Below are 21,669 nucleotides of genomic sequence, written 5' to 3'. Positions count from 1 at the left end.
CTACCCAAATGAAAAAATCCCGAGGTACTCTAAAATATCCATACAAATTGTTTATCTACACGGGTATCCATTTCATTCTATTCAATTTAAGATGAAATGACCATAAAATATGTTACCAAGCCTTTAATAACTTTAGAGCTTAGAGTTTGCAGCACATATGGTTTTAAAAAAATAAAGACAGTTTCGAATTAATTTAATTTAAACTAAAGAAATGCATACACTTAAAACTGCTGGGTTTTTTATGAAATTTAGTTTTGAGGGTCCTTTTTGTACGACATGTTTATTTTGTTGAAAATTAGTTAACTTGAGATAATATTATGCGTGCAAATTAAAAGCACTATTAAATTGCTTGTGTTTACAAACCAAAAACAGTAAACAAAAATATTGTTTTTATTCATTTTGAAGAGTGGTTTCATAAATTAAAACATTTTAACACTACACCGATGAAGGGTGGTGTAAACTGTCATTTTAGCGTGCAATTTATGAATGCTTTTATATTTATGTATTTAATTTGAATCGCTGCGACAATTAACTAAGTGGCTGTCCGAACTTTTAGCTAATTTGGCCTGGCGTCTGCCTGACCCCAAAAATCGGCGACAATTTGGTTTATTTATTTCGTTTGGTCAGCAACGGCGCCAAAAAGCTGTAGCTATGCACTCTCCACCCTTTTTGGATGCAAAAAAATGGCAAGTCTTTTTTCCGCTATTTTTGTGCGATGTTGACTCGCTTGTGTTTTGTTTTATTATCTATTAGCAGGTCAATTTATGATTACGGCAACTCATTTCCCCTTCCCCTTCCCCTTCACACGTAGGGGTTTGTGGGGTTATTAAGGACGATGTCGCTTATCTGTGCGGCAGCCGCTGCTGATATTGCTCCTACTGGCTGCCATAATGCTAAATATGCTGGATCCTTGGTCCTTACACATTACGCAGTGTTGCACTTAAATTTCACACTTAAATAAACAACTTCCAGGCTGCTGCTGATGTTGTTGTTGCTTTTGTTTTTGTTTTTGTTGCTATTATTATTGTTGTTGTTGGATGCTGCCTGCTGCTGCTGGTTGGTTGCTTCTGGCTCTTGGCTGTTGACTGTTGGGACTTGGTCCAGGTCCGGGTGCTTGGCCTACTTTGGCGCCCACAAACTGCTAACTGGCGAAAACCGGAGAGTGAGCGAAAGCGGGAGGGGAACGGGTGAGCAGCTAGTATAACTCCTGAGTGGAACACGCACACAAACACGCATAAATTGAACAATGCTCTGGCCCCGGGCTCTATCCGCTTCGCATCCCCATCTCCAAATCCTTAGCCATGCACTGTAAACAAATTTCTTTTCAATAAAATGTAAATTAGTCAATTTCGACATCATGAAGTGTGAACCTTGTCAAAGAATTAATTTTATTAAATAATAGAAAAGAGAAAGCTTTATTTCAAATAAAATAAATGGTCCAGTTTAGAATTTGTTCTTAACAATTTCGTAAGAAAAGTCCAATCTTTATATTTTTAAATTTTAAAAACATCAAGAAGAGCTTAACAAATTTCTCCAAGTTTAGCATCATGACACGGCGCAGAATGCGCCACATGTTATGGCCCCGTATGATCTGGAAGGGGCTATTCGGGCTAAAGGGGATGGTGCTGTGGTGTGAGCGGTGTGGTCCAAGCGCCGGTATGGGCAACCGGGGTGGTGGGGGCTTGCTTAAAGTGCTTTTACTGCGCTTAATTCGCATAATTAATTTTGTTAGTAAACTTCGTGGGCTAATACATATTTTGCCACGGTTGATGTTGATGTTGCTGTTGATGTTGTTCACGGTTACGTTGTTGCTATTGTTACTGCCGTCATTTCTGCCTATTTCGCGGCAAATTCACCCAACCCGGCCAACACAGCTGCTCTTTATGTGTGTGTATCTGCTTTTTCCGTTTATGTTTATTCATTGAATTTATGACATTATCGTTGCCTACTTTGCGGCGCCGAGCCAACATTCATGTGCATGTGTTAGTGCGTTCGAGGACATGTGTGTTTGCGTTGGTGGTGGTGGTGGTTATCAGCGTGCGGGGTTGAATGTGGGAGCGTGCTGAGCCTGCAGGCCAGGTAATTGCACTTGTGTTTTGCAATCACAACCTTGCCTAGTTTGCCAGGCACTTTATGTTCAATACGCTGCCGGCCATAGAATGCATATTCACAGTCAGCTCACGCTAAGATGGCCAATCACTTGGAAGAGAAAGACTGATACCTCAGGGTATTTTTGAGTTTTGCATATCCTGTAGGATATGATTGAATCCTTATTAAGTTTGTTTGACTTACACAAGTAAATGCCTCCAGTTATACTTTCAATCGAACAAGTACTCTTCTGGTGCCTTCACTGCCGCTCCGTGCCATTTCGGCATCTTGCAGCTTAATGGCGACCGGCAACGTTTATTTACTTTATTATTGCATATTTGCATTCAGGCCTAAATGTGCGTGGTTTATGGGCGTGTGTGCGTGAGGCTGCACAATTGGAAATTGTCTGTTAACTGCCACTGCAACAACCTGGTCAGTTCGTTTGCCCGAGGGTGGTGCCCATTAGGGCGTGAGTCCGCCGATGCAACGCCTGCAACTTGACTGCAGTTTGGGCCGGAGTCGTTCAACGGCTGCTGCCAATGCCTGGCCATTATCGGCAGCCACCAAAAGGTGGCACCCCGGCAATCCCTACACCTCCGCCGGAAGCTTGCAGCAACTTGCGGCTAAGCCAGTGGGTAAACACTATCCAGCGATTTGCCGATTGGTCAGGCATTTGCACTACCCCGTCTAGAGGAATTTATGATTCAAAGGCAGTCAAACTGCGGAATGCATGCAAATGCATAACTACATGGATTTTATTAGCTTTTTCAGCATAATCGGATAAAAGTTCAGGGTAATCGTTTAACGCAAATTTTGTTGTCTCATAAACTAAAATCTAATCTTCTTTTTATCTACAAACACAGGAAGATAACTTCCTTAAAGAAAATACTTACCAAAACCATTTTATCGTTAAATACGAATTTGTTCTGCTCTCTGAAAAATATTTAAATAAACTGAACTACTATCAAAAACCAAAGCCTATTAATAGTCGCACTTTGTCATTGATGCCGGAGCTTTCAGCCCACTTTAATAGCCCAAACAAATTACTAAGGAAAACATTCAGCAGCCTAATTAATAGGCGCACAGGGAAATCGCGTTTTAATTATTCATTGAACCGAACCGACACTCAACAGCCAAAACACTACGTAATTAGCGCATAAATTAGTCGCCACACATACTTATTCACACATCTATTTAATTAGAAACGAACAGCAAAATCAAATAGAAACTTTAATTTAAAAAATAAATATATATTTATAGGAGTTTAAGGTGAATACTTGCGTTTAACACCTGGGCATAGTCACGTAGGGCAACATGGCGTATGCTTGATGTTCGACTCTTTAAGTGTATTAACGCTTATATACCGCTTTTACTTAAAGATTCCAAGCATGCTGCAATCAACAGGCGTAGCTGGTCGCCCACACAAGCTATTTTAATTAAAAGCATTATTTTCACATTTTCGATATTTGCTGGCGCCATTTTATTTGTTTTCACTTATTAAATACATTTCAAAATGGTCTCCGGAGTCCCCAGCGAACCGCTGACCATGGCAGCCTGCGGGCGCTGTATTTAATAATGTAGCGCCCAAATCCGCAAATAATGTGTAAATGATAAAAATTTTATTGAGAGAAAAGGCGGACAAAAGCCGTAAAAAAACTGAGATAAACGAATAAAAATGCAACTGCAAACAAAATCCTCGCAACTGTGAAATGACCTCAGCTTGGCACATTTTTAATTAAACTGCATTAAAATATATGGTCCGCGTGTGTTCAATACATACCACATATTTTTTATATTGAATTTTAGCAGTAAAGAACGATTTTTTAATTAATGCCGCCAGTGACAGTCCTCTGACTGGTCGAGAAGCAAATTATTTCCCAAAATAAAAAAAAGTGCACTTCTTTGACGCTTGACGAATACGTAATACCCTGCGGATAAGTCAACAAATTGTTATATTAAAAAGGCAATGTATCCACAAACGGAAAAATTTTCATATTTTTTATTAGTTTTTGAGGATTTGGATAGTTCAACCATTTTAAGCACATGAAAGCGAAATGAAACCAATAAAGATTTCGAGCAGCGAATCCGCAAAAATCCATTAAAGATATATCATCAGGGATTAATGAGCTTAATCGGGCGATTATCCGCATCAAAAGATGCCTGGCCTGGGTACCCCTTTCCCCGCAGTTTCTAGCTGCCATTGGGTGCGCATAAATTAGCCGCAACCGACCCTGCAGAGCTGCTAACTTCCAAGTGGCTGGTCAAGTCAAGATGTCTACTAATTGCCATTTTACTGTCACATTTGCTTGGGGATTTACATGTGCATACAATTCACATTATCGTTCAGAGTTGGCCAGCTAAGCCTGCTCAGGGAAATGGCCGGGCCACGCCCCATCAGGACTCTCGAGCGGTTCGTGTGCATTTTATTAATAATTATCCTTGGGGTCCGGGCTGTGGGCTTATGCAAATTAGCGAACAGGCATTAAGTGCAGTTAACTCCAGTTTGTTCAGCAACGGCAACCATTTTGCAAATTTAAAGTCGGAAATGGGGGAAGCAGGCTAGTTCGCAACTTTACTTCCGGCATAAATTTGTTGGAAAGTGAAATTAATTCGTTGTAGAGGAAAGAGGAAAGTTTCTAACATTTTAGATGTACTGAGAACTTAAATGAGAAAGTTTATTATGTTGGTTATTGAAAGATACTTCATACTTAAATATTCCACGAATCAATCAACCTATTAATTAGATCGTTAAGGGGAAGAAAAGAAATCGCATAATAAAAAGAATGTTTAAACACATGCCGTGAAGAGCGTTAATTAATTTATAACAAAAATCTTTCATTTTCATCGTAAAAGTATGCCACAATTTTTCAATATTCGGTACTTCAAAAATACATTATTTATAATTGCATATTCATATTTAATAGTGCTCACGAATTTGAGCGCCATTAAGACTCTCAAGCGCAACTTTTATCTATTATAAAGTAAAGTAAGCCTCACGAAGGAGAGCCAGAAATATGCGATACTTTATGCCTAAGCTGCTGACGCTGACTTTCTGAAGCGGAAGCAAGTAAATTAACACTAATTACAACATAATAACTATAAAATCGCAGAGACAAGTGCTCGGCAGACTCAACAGCTCATTGCCGGGCACTTGCCACTCAACAAGCCGCCTGCCCGTCCGTGGAGTCGAGCCAAGTTCCTGCCCGAGCATATCCTGCAGTGAACCGAACCGAACTGGCCGCCTGCAGCGCCTGAGAAAGGCAAGCAAAACAGAGTGCAAAACATGATTAAGAGTGAAATATTTATTTGCAGCACTTGGAGGCGCGCCACGGCAGCGCCAACAATTAGGAACGAACTAAGAGTACTCGCCCTCCTAGCGCCGACACGGCTTAAACATGTAAATGGCTGCAGGGCAGCGCCGAGCAAGGAGGAGCAATGATTTAATGGTTTCCACGGCTAACTCGCCCAAGGAGCTTAAGTGCCGAGGCGGCAACAAGTGCACGGGTCTTAAAGCTTAGTTTAATTATATTACGAGTAGGGTAGCTACTAGCTCCTATAAATCTTTGTATAGATATTAAGAATGTTAAAATAAAAGTTAAATGCTGGCTTAGGTCTAATATTCTTCGTCCTCGTCAAAGCCGTATCCGAATTCGTCGTCCTCCTCGCCGCCCTTGTTCAGCATGTCCTGGAGTGTGGCCTCTGGCTCGGCCTCGGGTTCCGCATCAGCCTCCTCTTGCTCAGCGTCCTCGTCCATATCGTCTATAAGTGAGTTAAAAGTTTTATAAGTATAAGAAAATGTCATCAACGAGATAGGGACTTGACCCACCTGTTTCGGTAACTACTGCTTGCTTGGTCTCCGCTGGCTCTTCACTTGCCGCCTGGCTAACTGGCAATCCGGCTTCAGCCTTGACTCGTTTTCGGCTTGGACCTGGTAGATCATAAGCTGGCCGAGATCGACTGTTTTTAGAAACTACAGGTCCCTCCTCCACAATCACCGGCTGCTCTTTTATTTCCTGAAGAGTCGTTGGCTTGGTGTCCGTACTCGTTGCGGCAGATTCGCCCGTTAGGCCGCCGATGCCTTCAGTCAAAGTCTTAAGGATCTCGTAGTTAATCTTACTGGATATTTTCTTCTCCTGGAGCATTTTCTCAATGGCCTCGCCGGCAGTGGACGAGGGCCCGATGACTTTCTTGCGCGGCTTACGCTTCTTGCGCTCCGGCTTGCCCTCCTCGCGCTCCTTGGCCAGCCTCTCCTCACGCTCCTGTTGCTCGCGTAAATACTCGGCGTTTAGATTTTTCCACATGTCCAGCTTGGACACAGCCTCTTCTTCGGTAAGCACATACTGATCTAGCTCGTCGTCATTTAAGTCGTCGATAAACAGCTCAGTTTCCTGAGGCGCTTTGGTGCGCTCGACATCCTCCAGGTCACTCTGGGTGACCCGGCATATGGCCTCGATATCAGGGCGCAATCCTTCGATTCCGGACACCAAGCCACCGGGCTCCACTTTCTTTACGCCTTCGTCCTTATCTATCAAATCCTTGATAACCTCTGCGTTGGACTGTTCGATAAACTGGCGGGACTCCTCCATTTCCAGTTCATTCTCGGAAATACTTTTTGGTGTACCCGGAGAACTGGTTGTGGTCGTACTCTTACCATGGGCTAGCTTTTGGAAAACACTGTTTTTGTACTTGCCGAGATCCTTTTCCAACTGTGCATCTATCTGCTTTTGCAGATCTGTGAGCTCCTGCTCTCCTATCTAAAAATGAAAATTTCATTTAGGTTTCGATTTTAAAGACAGGTATGCACTTACATCCTTTATTCTCTCTCGGTCCTTCTTGCGGGCCGCCTTGAACGATGGTGGATCTTGTTCGCGCTCCAGGTCAATGGTCATGAACTCCTCGAGGGTCAGTCCGCCTGAAGGTGTTTCCGCAAACTCCGAGAGGCGCTTGCGGAGCGTGGACTCGTGAATCTTGACCACCCCAATCACATCCAACAGGGTGCGATTAAAGTCGTGCATGCGAGCAGCAATAAGCAGTGCTAAATTGCAACCATTAAACTCCAATTATTAATTTCAACCTAAAACTTGATGTGTCACTTACCTGCTCCACAAAGGCCAGTGGGTCGTCGGCCGGAATGCATGCAATCCTTCTTCATACGCTGTACAATCCTCAATGCTGTCATGGACACCTCGTGTGTCTTGGCTTCCAAATGGAGTCGACTGGCGAAACGCATGATGTACAGACATGGATCTGGAAATGTCAATAAGGAAGCAGTGAATAATTACTCTGGAAAACCCCAACAAGACCAGTTTTGTATACTCTATCTAATACTCTATCTGCAAAAAAAGCCTTCCTTATGCAGCTTTATACTCTGACTCTGCTGATAAATTCATTTTCATATAAACAATAACAAAATATAGATATACCCTTCGCCAGAGCAATTCAACAAACTCCAAATATTTCAATAAAGTTAACGAAATGCAAGAGCATCAGCAGAAGAACTTGCTCGGCGACCTTGAAGCCGGGTCTAGCCAACGAAATCGAAAACATTCAATAACCGGCCCACGTCTCCATGGACAGCTGCCGAAAAAAACAATCTTGAACCCGAACTTCAGGTCCGATATTATTCAATTCATTCAACTTTTACATGGCAATGAGCATGGGCCCCAGAGTGAAAGAGAGACTCAGAGAAGACAGGTAGAAAAAAAGAGAGAGAGCGCCAATCGAACACCTGAGAAGCCAAAGATTCGACGAGCGGTATTTTCTAGCATGCGATATTTTTTACTGCTCTGACGAGCATTACGCATACGACACGTAGGCCCGAGAGCTGTTTTCTGACATTCATTGGCCTATTAAACCAATAATTAGTTATATTGGAACGAGATGAAAGATAGGGCCAGCCAAGGAAACCCACAAAGCCAGCAACTTCGTCACAGACATGTGCAATTAACACTTAACCCAGTATTTCGACCACTCCGACAAAAACAAAAGCCAAAAACAAATAGCATTTAACACACGTCAAATACCAACTAAACAGCGGTGCGAAACGCACTGGAAAATCAAAGCCCACAGAGACACGACCTTGCCTAAGATATTTGCCAAGTGTTTTTTTTTTAACTTTGCTCCTCTGTCGGTTTTAAATTTGCCGACAAATTGGTCTGGGAAGTACGGTTACAGAGGATTATACTGAAGCACATAATAGCAATTTGCTAAGAAAATAAAGTGGATACAGTGGGAGATGGTCACTTGTCTTTAAAGTTTAGACAAATAAATTTTACATAATAGTGGTATGATCACTTTAATGGCAAAATAATTGGTAAGTAAATTTATATTTAATAGCTCATACAAAAATAAAGATAAAGAGACATTAAAAACATACAAAAATTGGTAGTGAAGAGTATTTCTATGAAATCAGTTGGTAGAGTTTATTAATAAGGGACATCTTTAATACAAACTCCATTTATCACCATGTGCCCAGTGTGGAGTAGAACATTAGCTTCGGTCTGACTGGTGGTCCTCTTTCCATCCCCCGAGCCGCCTTGCAGCACCACTTGACACACAAAGGCAGATGCTGTTAAACGTCAACCCCTGCTGACCTGAGGGAGGGGAAGCGGGGGCGGTCGCCCACTAGAGGATGCTTGTCAAAGTCTCGCTAACTGTACTCCACACAAAAAAAAGGAACTCCGCAAAAAGGGGAAAAATTATTTATTAAACCCTAATGAATGCGCACATTTGTGGAGGCCCAGCAACAGCCCTCAAACTCCGTCCTCCCAGAACAGGCACCACCCTTCTGCGTTTCCTCCTCAGCTGCCGTCGAGTGCTCCACTTGAAAAATGATGCCGTTGCTGCGGTGACTGCAAACCGGGAACTGGGAACTGCGATTGGAAACTGTGACTGCATTGACCCTTCAGAACAGCAGCCCACTCATCCGCGGCAGCTGTTACTGAAACTGCCGCTATAACAGTTACTGCGACTGCACTGAAACAAATATTTAAGAGCCAATGAATAACTGGTCATGGCAAGTGTTTGACTTGTTAAAAAACAAAAAATACAAACTCCATACTACGTGGTTTCCATTTACAACAAACAAATCAAAAAGCTAAAGAAACACTCGTAGACAACAAGACGTATACGTGATTTCAGATTTCTACGCTCGGTATTTTCCATTTCCGCAAATCGTTCTCCGAAATTCAACATGGTTCTGGCGGAAGCCAATTGGGAGCATGGCTGATGAAACCTGATAACCTTGATAACCTTAATACCATTTTCGATTTAATTGGTAACCAATTGGGGTCTTTGGCATAGGTTTTTCTTGAAGTGGACTGCTACTGCTTGACAGTTGCCAGCACGGCTGCTGCTAATGGTTTCTTAATGTCGCCCGCCCTCTTCTTGCAGCCACTCCAAGCCCAACTAACTATGGCGACTGCAGCATTCTGCAACTGCCGCTAGTGAAATTATTATTATTTAAACTTTATTTTTGCGTTTGTCATGACAGCAATTATCATTTTGGGTGCGGTCTACCCTTCGGCCTTTTGGTCACTGATTACTCTGCACTTTGTACAAAAATAAAAAAAAAAACCTCTGGCAATTTCGGGTTCGAGTTTCAGTACATTAGCAATTAGCTGTGTTTGCTGCCTTAAATTGTTTTGTAATGGACCAAGAACGCGTGATAAATGAGGAAATGCAATCCGAGGAAACCCAGTCTCGCCCAAGAGCCAAATCAACAAAGGCGCGAGCATAACTATTGGTTAGCACTCCATAAAAAATAAATCAAATCATTTATCGCATGCAATAAACGCACTCCTCCCAAGGCAGCCAAACAGCGGCAAAGCTGATTGCCGATCGCCGATCGTTGTCGACCCGATCGACCGGCTGGCTGACGCTTGTAAGTTCGTTGCCGGTTTGGTATCTCACTCGAAAAATTTGTATCTCACTACGAATTCGTTCGTTGACTCGCGCGCACCTCAGCAGCAGTCACGATACCTGAACAAAAAAAATAAAAAAAATACACCGAGTGATAGCAAAAAAAAACTCTATCACAACGTGGCCGGTCGACGCGCATGCGCAAATCGAAAAGCGAAGAAGCTGCAAACTCAAATTCCGAGCTCACATGTAAAACATCTTTCAACACCTGACTGCGGTTTGTTTTAACGCTGGCTGCCGTCTTTCTCGCCAAATTACAAAAGTGTGTATTTGTCTGATTGCTGCTTAAAGTAATAATAATCGTTGACAAAGTGCGCGTAGCTCGCTTGTTTGTTCTTTTGTTGACGTTTTAATTTATGTGCACTTTTTTCCCCCATCTTCCAACTGACAGCCTCCCGGCTGAGTGTTAAAAAAAAAATCACCTGAAGAAAATTGCTTTGAGTGAAGTGTAAATATATCAGAGATGCTTACAAAAAATCCCAAAAATATATAATATAATTATCTCTAATGATTATGGATCGTCGTTACCCACTTAGCCGCTCTCCACCTCAGCGCGTCTCATATAAAATATTTTATACTCGCATTCACGTCAATTGCCCAGATTTGTTCAGTTTCGTTTTATTTATAGATTTTTAGAGGAATTGACAGCTTCAGCGTTTAATTGTTTACCCAAATATTTAATTATTCATTAAACTATTAGTGCCTGTGCTTTGTAACGCTTAAAATAATCAATAGCTTCAGGAACTCGGAATTAATGATATTCCTAATGATCGACACCTCAGAGTAAACAATCTGAGATCTCAATCAAGGCTTAACTTTCTTATCATCGTGGAAAAATAGGTAGTCTCGCCATGTAATTATCTGTTAGCTACACTTTCCGCTAATTGCCGAGCATTTGGCTGTAATTTACTGCTCATAACTATGATTTGTGTTTGGAGAGGTGCTGTTTTTAATGACAGTCCTCCTGGTGTTTGTCAATACTCGGGCTCTGCGTGAATGGGCCGGGGCTGTAAGGTTTTATAAATACTAGAGTTTCCCGGCCGGCCAAACGATGAACAAAGATCGTCGTTCCATAGTCCCACACAATTTCTTGTTTGCGTTTCGAAACAAAATAAACTTTGAAAAATAAAACCCATTTAAAAAACCCCACCCTTAAAAAAAACCCCAAGCACCGAAAGAGTTGGCTTCTCTATTTTGGACACCGTAACCACATTAGAATTCGACTCGAGAATCACCCAGCTTGGCGGCATGAATATTTAAATATTGAGTAACAAAAAAACAAAATTCAATGACGATTTGTTTCGGGAGATTATTTAAAAACCTTTGGCCAAAATACTTGCAAAAAAGGAATCGAGAACTGGTTTTACTCCAAAGCTAAATAAAGCAATAAATATTTGCCATAGAATATGTCACAATAGGCAACGAGAAAAATTGAAATTCGGCAACTCATTCTGAATCGATGGTATTCAAAACGGGGATTTTTCTGGGCCAAAAAGAATTAAATTCAACAAAAAATTGTTCGTTAATTCGTCGAGTCATTAGACAAAATGCAACATGACTTACCAAATACAGCCAAGAAATATGAAAAGTGAGTGAGAAAAACTGCATGTTAATGTCTATAAAATTATCTGTAAATTAAAGCGTCTAAGCCCAAGACGCCAAGACGAGTGGCTCACAGGCTGATAGTCCGAAAGACCGACAGTTGACGGTCTGAATCGTTGCGAAACCACCTAAGGGCACTCGAAGCGAGGTCTAAACTCATATGGAACACCTTAAATAAAAGCTTACACCAAACAACACTCAATAGACTTTATGCAGCTTGAAAAGAATAAGATACTACGATACAATGATTCATCCAAAGTTAGCACAACTACAATTATATTTATAAGTTGCAACTTGTCAGCTCCTCGCATTAAAAATAAATTATTCATAACTTATTAATTTTATTTCCATTAGACAGTTTCCATTGATAAAACTTTCCTGCGTGGGATTTTTATATTGGAAAGTTTACTTGTGAATGGAAAGAAAATTCTTTATTTTAAAGCGTTTGCGTATAGACCTTATCAGGTTGAAGACTTTGGCAAATACAAAAACCGTAACAATATCATGCAAAATTAGCAAAGAGGGCCAAAGACAGAAAATCAGACAAGCTCACACAATTAAAGTGCAAAATCGACAAATCAACAAGCTCGTTTTCGAACTGCTTGACCGCGAGTTCGGCGTCCAAAAAACGCTTGACCGACTGATCGACTGTTCGAGTGCTTGGCCAAGAGTTCGACAGGTTGATGTTTCTTACACTTTTTATTGGCCACTTGAGCGAACGGATAATTATTACAGAAACGAGAGGGCTTCGAGGGCCATATAGATTTTATCTGGGAAAAGCAGGAGATTGGGTGGGTTTCTGGCTTTTTGACACATTGGGTTAACCGGCTAAAGGGATTGCCAAACATGTTGGCAACTACACAAAAATGCAGCAAGAGGGGCTCATTAAAAATGGGAAATAATGGAAAAACAAAAGACCCTACTGCAGTTAAAAAGACAACTCTTCACTTTTTAACTTCTTCTGCAACAGTTTTATATTTTCTGCTTTGCTGTGATCTTGTGGCTGTGGTTGTTGTCAGTGGTGCTTTTTTTTGGCCAGCGTGTAATGAGGAAATAAAAATCGAAAGTGTTACGCGGGCGTTTCTTTGGGGTCTCCGCATACCCTTTTTTTTTTTAAATTTTTTTTGGCCCTGTGTGTTTGAGAGTCTGACCCGAGACTTGGCCAAAAAGTGGGTCGCACCATTTGCAATTAAAGAGGCAATGAAAAATGAAATAAAACCAAGAGCATACTGAAAGTGAAAAAACAACGAATAAAATTAAGGAAAAGGGCGTCCCATGTTAATGCAAGCGGCAAATTTGAAATTCGACTTAAGCTGGAGGGCAAATTCAAAACGGAAAAGCATTTAATACGAAAATCAACACACTTACACGCAATGAAACAAAATACAAAAGTGCGACAAACTGAAAATGAAATGTGCATGGAAAATAACAAAAGCCTACAGCCGATGAATAATGAACGTGACTCGATTGTTAAGCCATGAAATTAATTTAGCATAAATCGTATGTGTGATTTGCATGGCAACTAGTAGGGGATGCCAAAATCAAGGGGTTGAAATGAGTAGTTCTCTCTGAGGACCCCAAGATGGCTATATTATATTTTGGGATTTTAAGTTTGGCAAATACATAATATATATCAATAAAACTATAGTTATTTGATAGTAAAATGAGGATGGCCATTGTAGAAGAATTTTAGAACTCTTTAGTTAATTTTATAAGTGCGCAATAAAATTCAAAAAGTGTAGCTTTTTTTTTATTGTTTTTTAAATGACCATGTAGTTTATAATCCTATACAGGTCAGTAACGTTTCAGCCAAAGATCTTAGTTCAAATCCAAAGACAATCGAAGCATGAAGAACTTCATTAGGCGTCGACAACAAATTGCTTTGTTTAATGGGGGGCGTGGTTGCGTGGGTGGGGAGGTTCAGGAGGTTGGGGATGGGGGTTTCATGCATCACCTTGTCAGATATGGAGGAAGAAATATACACCTTTGCCCATATATCGCACAAGCCACAGACCTGTTGATTGTCCGCAAGACAGCCATGACGAGTCGAAAATAAAGTGAGAGAGCAACCAAAATTATGTTCACGTCTGTCGCCGGTTTGTTTTGGTTACGGACTTCGCCATGCTGCCAATTAAAAATAGCCGCTTGCATAATTTCCGCTGGCAGAGAGTCAGGTGGCAGCGAGATGGCGTTGAAGATGAAGGGGCGAAGAGAGCTGGATTCTGTTGAAGTCGCATTACAACTGACCCAAAAAGGGTTAGGCCAAATGGGGCGGGGTACCCCGCCTGATTTAATTCACTTCCTGCAGCTAATAAAATGCGACAAATGCGTGCGAGCTGGATTTTGGGTTTAAGATCAAAATGGAAATGGAAACGAAGAAGTGAAAGTGCAGTCCGCATTGGCTATTTTTCATTTGAGAGGCGAAGGCGAGTCTGTGGTATGAGCGAAAATTGATTCGGAACAATATCATTTATATCCATAAAAATGCGATTATGTTACATATCGAAATTACAATTGTGGTCGAAATAATAACACAGTCATTACGATTTGCGGTCTATGCTTCATATTCAAATGATATATGGATAGTTTATCATTAAATTTTGTGCAGCAGGGCCTTAGAGAGAAATTTCATGCTACTTTACGGCTTATATATGGCAATTCCAATCGATTTGGCTTGCATTTAGGCATCCTTTAATATATTATTTTAATAAAAACTAAGAAATGTTCCCAATTTTACGTTGATTTTTAATAATTCTGCCCTTCAATTGCAGCCAAAAGAGGGAAGTAATGTGAAAATGACCCCGTGGCTGTTCGAAAGATGATCGAGGCCTTTGCAAATCACCTAAGCAGCCACCTGGGACGTCATCTCTTATACTGGGCCATTGACACGAGTAACGCTGGAACCGGGGGTGGAACTTCGGGAAACTACGGCCTCAACCTGCGGCTCTCCGAGCTGATTAACAAGTTCCACGGCCCCCTCGAACGGGGGGTGCAGGTGCTGGACCACCTACTGACCCTCGAGGAGGACGACTTTGCTGGCCACTGGGGCAGCGCCTACGCACACAGCTATGAGCCCGAGTACGCGGCACGAGTGCCCGAAAACGAGGAGTTGCCACCGCCTGAACACAGTGAGTATTATCCAGAAATAAGGGAAAAATAGAGGCTCAAAATATAAGAAGTATTTTTATTTATTTTTATCTTTAAGTGTAAAACTACACTCTTGACTCTTTTCTTAGTTCGTTTCTAATAAAAAGGAATATTTCTTTAATTAGCAATGCTTGGATAAGAGACTCTTCTCTCCAATTAGCATCTTCATTTATAGGAGGTCTCAGACTGTAAAGTTAAGAAAATTATTTTTGAAAAATTAAGTTTAAAATATTTACAGTATAGCAGTATTCAGATGAGAAATTGATTATTCAAGCATCCATAAAAAATCGGATATACTTTGGTTGTTCTGAAAAGTCGAATTTGCCTTAACCAGCCGTGGGATGACTAAAATATTAACTTAAGCAAAGGTCAACAACATGTTTTTTCGGCACACATCTTCGATCGATCTGCTGCCGGTAGTGAGGCGGCTGCTGTCACTGCCACTGCAGAAACAGGTTTTACTGTACACGAATGTGCTAAGAGATAAACAAACCTTGGGAAGCGAGCTGACCAAGCAAACACATCAAAATCGATTTCAAGTTCAGTGTTTTTTTCTTCAGTCATAATAAATATGCACGAGCCAGGCAATAAATTATAGACCAAATACGATTTGGACATGCAAATATCAGGCAAGCCCCACATCAAGGCTGACAATGAAAGCGGGAGGTAACTTATTAAAATAAAGAAATCACAAGTACAAGCTTAAAGATGGGCTCAAAAAGTCTTGGATCAGCCCTGGTTTGCTCCTACACGTACGCGTTTTTATGGCGCGCCATGACGGAAATACTTATTAGTATCAATGGCCATGATATAATCGAAATAGGTTGCGAAACTGGACGCTGGCTTGTGCTGGCTAATTCAAATTCAAAAAACGTGCGCGCTGAGGCAGTGACTAACAGTACTGAAACCTGAAGTAGTTTTCAACACTGCCGATAATGTCTATCGGTATTCATAGTTCTCATTGTCTCTCAACTGATGGCGCTGTGAATTGCAGTTGATTCTGTTTTTCAACAATTTTGTTTTTATTTAAGCTGTGGTAAAAGTTTTAAAATTGAACAACGCGCGAATTTTTTATTTTTCCCTCAAAAAAATTGGTAATAGGACAAATTATATCGTAAATATCTGCAGCAAGTTCATTCCTTTGTTCTCAACGTTTATTTATCGTTGGTAAACAAACACAGCTGATTGGCAGTAGGACCATAATGAGCTCACAAAAATGCGTTCACACTGGAAAGAATAAACCTTTTTTTCCGATCTGAGTATATATGTATTATCAAGCCTCTGTCATTGGTTAATTGAAAGCAAATGTTTAAACGCGGTGTATAAGGATCGAACAAGACCTGACCTCAGAGCTAAGTTTTCGTTGGGCTTTTTCGAACGCGCAAAGTGCAATGGCCAGCGGCAGTGGCAATAATTCCGCATCCACGAACAATCACGGAGGCAACAATCCGCTGAACAGGCTCTCCCTCAAGTCCGCCGGAAAGCGAAACCAGGAGAGCATGTCGCACTCCCAGCCCAATGGCGGCTGGATCAATGGTAAGGGAACGAGCCTGGGAGGGAGTAGGTGCCGTGCAGGTGCCGTGTGGTGTCTCTGTGAGTTATTGATTTTTCACACACCATTCCGGCAGTGTCGCCAAGGGGAAAAAGCGCGGCGGAGGGGCCGAGGGGGCGGTGTCTGGCGTATCCAACAACGAGAATAACAAAAAACAACAGCCGACTCTTCAGACTGCGTTGCTATTTTGAGACGCTCCACTTTTATCCACAGTCCCCACTTCCTAAGTCTGACCTCAGAAGGGAAATGTTCTCCCCTTTAAAGGACGGGGGAGACCTCCTGTACGAGGTCAATAAATACAGGCATCGTTCGTATAATGCACCTACATGCTTGCGATATGAAGATTAGATTATAATAAATTTATAAAAATATGTACATAAGATGTTAAGATACAATAAGATACAAAACCCCCTTAGTATATGGTTCTAAGCTCCTATTTGCAATTAAGTCACGCCTATTAAACGTTTTCGCGGCTAGGTTACATGCAAAAATGGCAAGGTAGGTTGAATAAACGAATGTTTTTCTATTTGTTCAATGGCAAACAGGTATTTGTTAGACGTAAACAAGCAATTGGGTTTTCATAAACAAGACTAGCTTAGAATAGTGTAAAACCCATTTCGGAGATCACTAAAAACTCGGAACAGTTTTATTTAAACAGCACTTAAGACGAGGTCACAAAGTACAAAGCACACAAAAACATTCAGCTATGTAGGGCTATTGTCGCTTTAGGTGAGCCTCACTGTATTTGGGGAAATATAATTGTGGAAAAAGGGGAGACCCTGGCATTAGTTATTTACGATGCACACGCAGCGGAAGTTGCACAAATGTGGCCGCGCGTGCTCCTGATTTTGAGCGAACTGGGTGGGATCAGCTGAAGCAATAGCCTGCATAACCCAAATAATAATCACGTTTACTATTCGCAGTGGAAACCCTTAACAATGGCAACGGGCTGCTCCATTCGCCGCCCCACAATCACCAGCAGCAGCACCAGCAACAGCAGCGCGGAAGCGGAGCCGGTGGAGCAGTATCGCCAACTGGAGGAGGTGCCTCCGCCAGTGCCGACCACAATATTCAGATAACGCAGCCGATCAGTGCCCCTTCATCGCCATTGGCCTCACCGGGCGCCCTTAACAGCAGCACAAGCAGCGGGGGAGGCGGTGGAAGTGGAGGAGGAATTAGCGGCAGTCCCACGGCCTTTTCCTTGCCCTCCGGTTCTGCGGCGGCTGCATTAGCTGCCATCTCAGCCACTCCCACCAGCGGCAGTGGGTCGTACGTTTGCTCGGCCGGGACCAACTGGCACTTTGCTGCTGTGGCGGCCTCCAATGCCATCGATACGGCCGATCCCAACTGGCAGGCCAGCAAGGCCACGGTGCTTGAGAGGAACGCTGCCATGTTTAACAACGAGCTCATGTCAGACGTCAAGTTCATTGTGGGAGGAGAGTTTGGTAATTACTTCTAAGCACTCCTTACTTTAGTCTCTAATAAGTGTCTCCTCGACAGATATTGATCCTATCCAGACCATACCCGCCCACAAATACATTCTCGCCACGGGAAGCTCCGTCTTCTACGCCATGTTCTATGGAGGATTGGCCGAAAACAAGCAGGAAATTAAAGTGCCTGATGTGGAACCCACTGCCTTTCTAACATTGCTAAGGTACGATATCCAGGGATATAGTTTCTTGAGTTATTGAAACTTCATATTTCTCCCTGTTTAGGTACCTCTATTGTGATGAAATCAAACTAGAACCTGAACACATCCTGGCTACCCTGTACGCTGCCAAGAAATACATCGTGCCCCATCTGGCCAGAGCCTGCGTTAACTATCTGGAGGTGAAGCTGACGGCAAAAAACGCCTGCCTACTTCTCAGTCAATCGCGTCTGTTCGAGGAGCCAGAACTGATGCAGCGTTGCTGGGAAGTGATAGACGCCCAGGCCGAGATGGCGGTTAAGTCCGAGGATTTTGTGGACATCGACCTCAAGACCTTTGAGTCGATCCTCTCGCGAGAAACACTCAACTGCAAGGAGATCCACCTGTTCGAGGCGGCTCTCAACTGGGCACTCAACGCCTGTGAAAAGATGAGCATCGATGATACCCCGCAAAACAAGCGTCGTTTGCTGGGACAGGCCTTGCACCTCATCCGCATTCCTACGATGACGCTGGAGGAGTTTGCCAACGGCGTAGCCCAAACCGGCATTCTATCGTCCCAGGAAACGATTGATATGTTTCTGCACTTCACCGCCAAGATGAAGCCCTCGCTAGGCTTCCCAACTAGGTCACGTGCAGGCCTGAAGACACAGGTTTGCCACCGCTTCCAGTCGTGTGCTTACCGCTCGAACCAGTGGCGCTACCGTGGACGCTGCGATTCTATTCAGTTTTCGGTTGATAGGAGGTAAGATCTTTTTTTAAAGCTATTATGAAAATCGTACTCCAACTAAAACCTATCCCCTACAGAATCTTCATTGTTGGATTTGGACTGTATGGCTCGTCGACCGGCGCAGCCAATTACAACGTTAAGATCGAACTCAAGCGGCTGGGACGCACCCTTGCCGAAAACGACACCAAGTTCTTCTCGGATGGGTCGAGCAACACATTCCACGTGTTCTTCGAAAACCCGATTCAGATCGAACCCGAGTGCTACTACACCGCCTCTGTGATCCTGGACGGAAACGAGCTAAGCTTCTTTGGACAGGAGGGCATGTCGGAGGTGCTCATGGGCAATGTGACATTCCAGTTCCAGTGCTCTTCGGAGAGCACCAACGGCACTGGGGTCCAAGGCGGCCAAATTCCTGAGCTGATTTTCTATGGTCCGACCACTGTGACGGCTCTAAATTCACCAACAAATTCTGTGTGTCCCACGCCTATTGGAGGACCTTTGGCCGCGGGATCAGCAGCTGGTGGAGCACCAGCCTCTTCATCTTCCACTGCCATTGCTGCAACTGGTAATAACCCAAACCATAGTTCTGGGGAGGACCTGGCCGGCGAGGGAAGCACCTGATGCGCACAGCTCTACTGCGCCGAGTGGCAGGGAGCCTGCTATTATCGACAGCAGCAGCAGCAGCAACAACAGACCAGGAGACCAACTCAGCAATACAAAACACAGACACAGATACAAAATCGCAACTCATGGGTTTTCAGTGCTACACAAGGCAAATTGGAGTTTTAGGCCAGGCGGTTATAGACAAAGTCTATACACAATATATACCAAGATAGTAGAGTGCTCTAGTTTTCGTAATAGTCTATAGTCTTATATATATATTAGATACACATATATATACACCTCGACAGTGCGTTTTAAAGCTGTGGTACAGTTGCCAATGAGAAACTGACAAGTCAACCGATGCAAGTCACACGAATTAAGTTTATCATTCTACCCAATCGAGAAAAAAGATATCAATCTTTTCAACCGGCCCCTGTATCCAAGCTCTAAAACGCACTGTTCATAGTTGTTGGCATAAAGCAGATAGAGATATTTTCAAACTCAAGTGGATCATATACACCCATACCTACCTAGTTGACTAGAAAACTTAATACGTTCCATGATTTCAGAGGGAGGGATAGGATACAAGGCGCTATTTAGAACAAACGTATGCAATAAGCAAGTGAAAATCGGGCAATCAGTCAAGCTAGCGTTAAACAATATTCTAAATAAAAGTTGCATGACTAACTAATACGATAAATAGCAAACATATTTTTTGCCAGCATATACCTAACATATATATATACATCTTTGATCTGATAATGTTATTTAGTCGCATATACCACTAACCTATATACTTGAAGGGACAAAAGCCATGTTAAAAATCGCATACGACGAATTTGAAAGCCAAGTTAACCAGTTTACGAAATAAGACATAAATATGGGATCTAGGAGGATTATTCTGGGTCCAAAACATATTGACATATTAATCTTGTAGTATGCATTATATCTATTTCGTAGTTGTTCCATTATATCTCTCATACATACAAATATGCCTTTCTACTGATATTAAGACCAGACTTCGCTCCTACACATAATTCTAGGCTGCTCTGCGCAACAATCAGTTTTATGTTCGATTTATAAATTTCTTTGGAAATTGTACTGATTTTTTGCTTTTGATAATAAAACAATTACTGTTCTTTTACTTACATATATAAATTGATAAACGAATATGTTATCCTATATTGACCTATCCTTGATATACGACCTTATTACTATTATGTACTTTAATCAAAATACATTATTAGATTTTGCGAATTTACGGCTTATGAGATTTCTTATTTGGGATTTTAGCTGGGAAGGGTACTCAACAAAGTAAACACAATTACAATGGAAAAAGGATTGGATCGTTATATATCTATTACTTCTATCATGGACAAAATAAATCCACTTTATGATTAATAAACCTCTAAAGCCTATGGCAGTCTTTTATGTATAACACCACTCCTCAACAATTCCAAGCTATGTAGGGCTAGTACACATTGTGTGTTCATGGATCACTCACCCACGGACGGTATATTGATGCATAGGGCATGCGACAGCTTCAGATACGTGCGTCCTAGCTCATACGAGCAAATCTGCTGAACATCGCTGATGTCAATGAGCAGATCTGAAAAGGAAGAAGGCAATGTATCCATCTCAGGGGAGCGAGATCTGAAAGGACTTACGGGAAGTGCCTTCTGTGCGGCATGTCATGTAGACGCAAGCTGCGTAGATGTGGGTGCTTTTGCGACCACGAGTCAAATGCCTGCTCAGTGCCATCTTGAAGAAATTTAGAGCCGTGTCGGCGTAATGCTGCGACAATTGGAGCTGCTGACACAGCAAGGTAATGTCCTTTTTTGCCTTCTTGATAGTGACCTCGCGAGACTCTGTACCAGACCCCACCTGGAACTTTCCGTACCCGTAGTTTGTGGCTCCTCCAGACGATTCTGCCGACACGAACTGGCCAATCGCAGCGGCTCCATGACCCACCTCCTCAAATTGTACTTCGGAGACGATTAATGAGTCCTCCAGCACCGACCCGCAGTTCATGCACACTATAAGACATTGAAAGAATAAAAGAGGGTACCGTGGTTGTAAAACCTTTCACTTACCTCGATCTCCACGAGCATTGTCCTCCTCGATCTCGTTGGATCCGCAATTGCGACATTTTAAAGCTGAAGACATGATTGTTGTTGTTAGCTAAGCCTATCCAGAAGCAAAAATGTTCTATTGGAATTTTTGGCTCTTCACCAGTACTTTAAACAACCACTTGACTGTCAATTCATAGCATTTTTTGCCATTTATTTAAACATTTTTGCATGTTGCTGTTTCCACTCAACATAGCACGCTTGCAAATCAGCTGGTGGCTATTGAATGGCGTTTACCAACACTGGCCAGAGC

The 21,669-nt window shown here is 42.3% G+C and overlaps 2 protein-coding genes and 1 long non-coding RNA gene across 5 annotated transcripts; 1 reads left to right on the top strand and 2 right to left on the bottom strand.

The window, feature by feature from the left end:
• Window positions 1-5,375: 5,375 nt before the first annotated feature.
• On the bottom strand, window positions 5,376-21,656 carry Brf (Brf RNA polymerase III subunit). The gene is made up of 7 exons (XM_017246531.3): window positions 21,381-21,656; window positions 20,955-21,323; window positions 20,792-20,896; window positions 7,186-7,335; window positions 6,897-7,123; window positions 5,915-6,842; window positions 5,376-5,847 (listed from the first exon to the last, which is right to left on the bottom strand). Exons 1-7 carry the CDS (start codon window positions 21,451-21,453, stop codon window positions 5,702-5,704), a joined length of 1,998 nt encoding a protein of 665 aa, XP_017102020.2. The 5' UTR covers window positions 21,454-21,656; the 3' UTR covers window positions 5,376-5,701.
• On the top strand, window positions 10,029-20,548 carry lute (BTB/POZ domain containing protein 3 lute). 3 transcript variants are annotated; one of them, XM_017246528.3, is made up of 6 exons: window positions 10,029-10,270; window positions 14,382-14,738; window positions 17,233-17,754; window positions 17,810-17,963; window positions 18,025-18,699; window positions 18,762-20,548. In XM_017246528.3, the coding sequence occupies exons 2-6, from the start codon at window positions 14,429-14,431 to the stop codon at window positions 19,303-19,305; spliced, it is 2,205 nt and encodes a 734-aa protein (XP_017102017.2). In that variant the 5' UTR covers window positions 10,029-10,270; window positions 14,382-14,428; the 3' UTR covers window positions 19,306-20,548. The 3 variants fall into 3 exon arrangements, with proteins under 3 accessions (XP_017102017.2, XP_017102018.2, XP_017102019.2); XM_017246529.3 differs by lacking the exons at window positions 10,029-10,270; window positions 14,382-14,738 and adding an exon at window positions 15,975-16,293; XM_017246530.3 differs by lacking the exons at window positions 10,029-10,270; window positions 14,382-14,738 and adding an exon at window positions 17,035-17,170.
• Window positions 14,775-15,726, bottom strand: LOC138926505 (uncharacterized). Its single transcript, XR_011443060.1, has 2 exons — window positions 14,994-15,726; window positions 14,775-14,943 (listed from the first exon to the last, which is right to left on the bottom strand). It is a non-coding gene; the product is annotated as an uncharacterized lncRNA (long non-coding RNA).
• Window positions 21,657-21,669: the final 13 nt, after the last annotated feature.

The sequence above is a fragment of the Drosophila bipectinata genome, chromosome 3R (genome assembly GCF_030179905.1).
Source record: "Drosophila bipectinata strain 14024-0381.07 chromosome 3R, DbipHiC1v2, whole genome shotgun sequence".
NCBI lineage: Eukaryota > Metazoa > Arthropoda > Insecta > Diptera > Drosophilidae > Drosophila > Drosophila bipectinata.
Note: the sequence above shows the minus strand (reverse complement) of the source record. Positions and strands in the feature narration are given on the sequence as shown.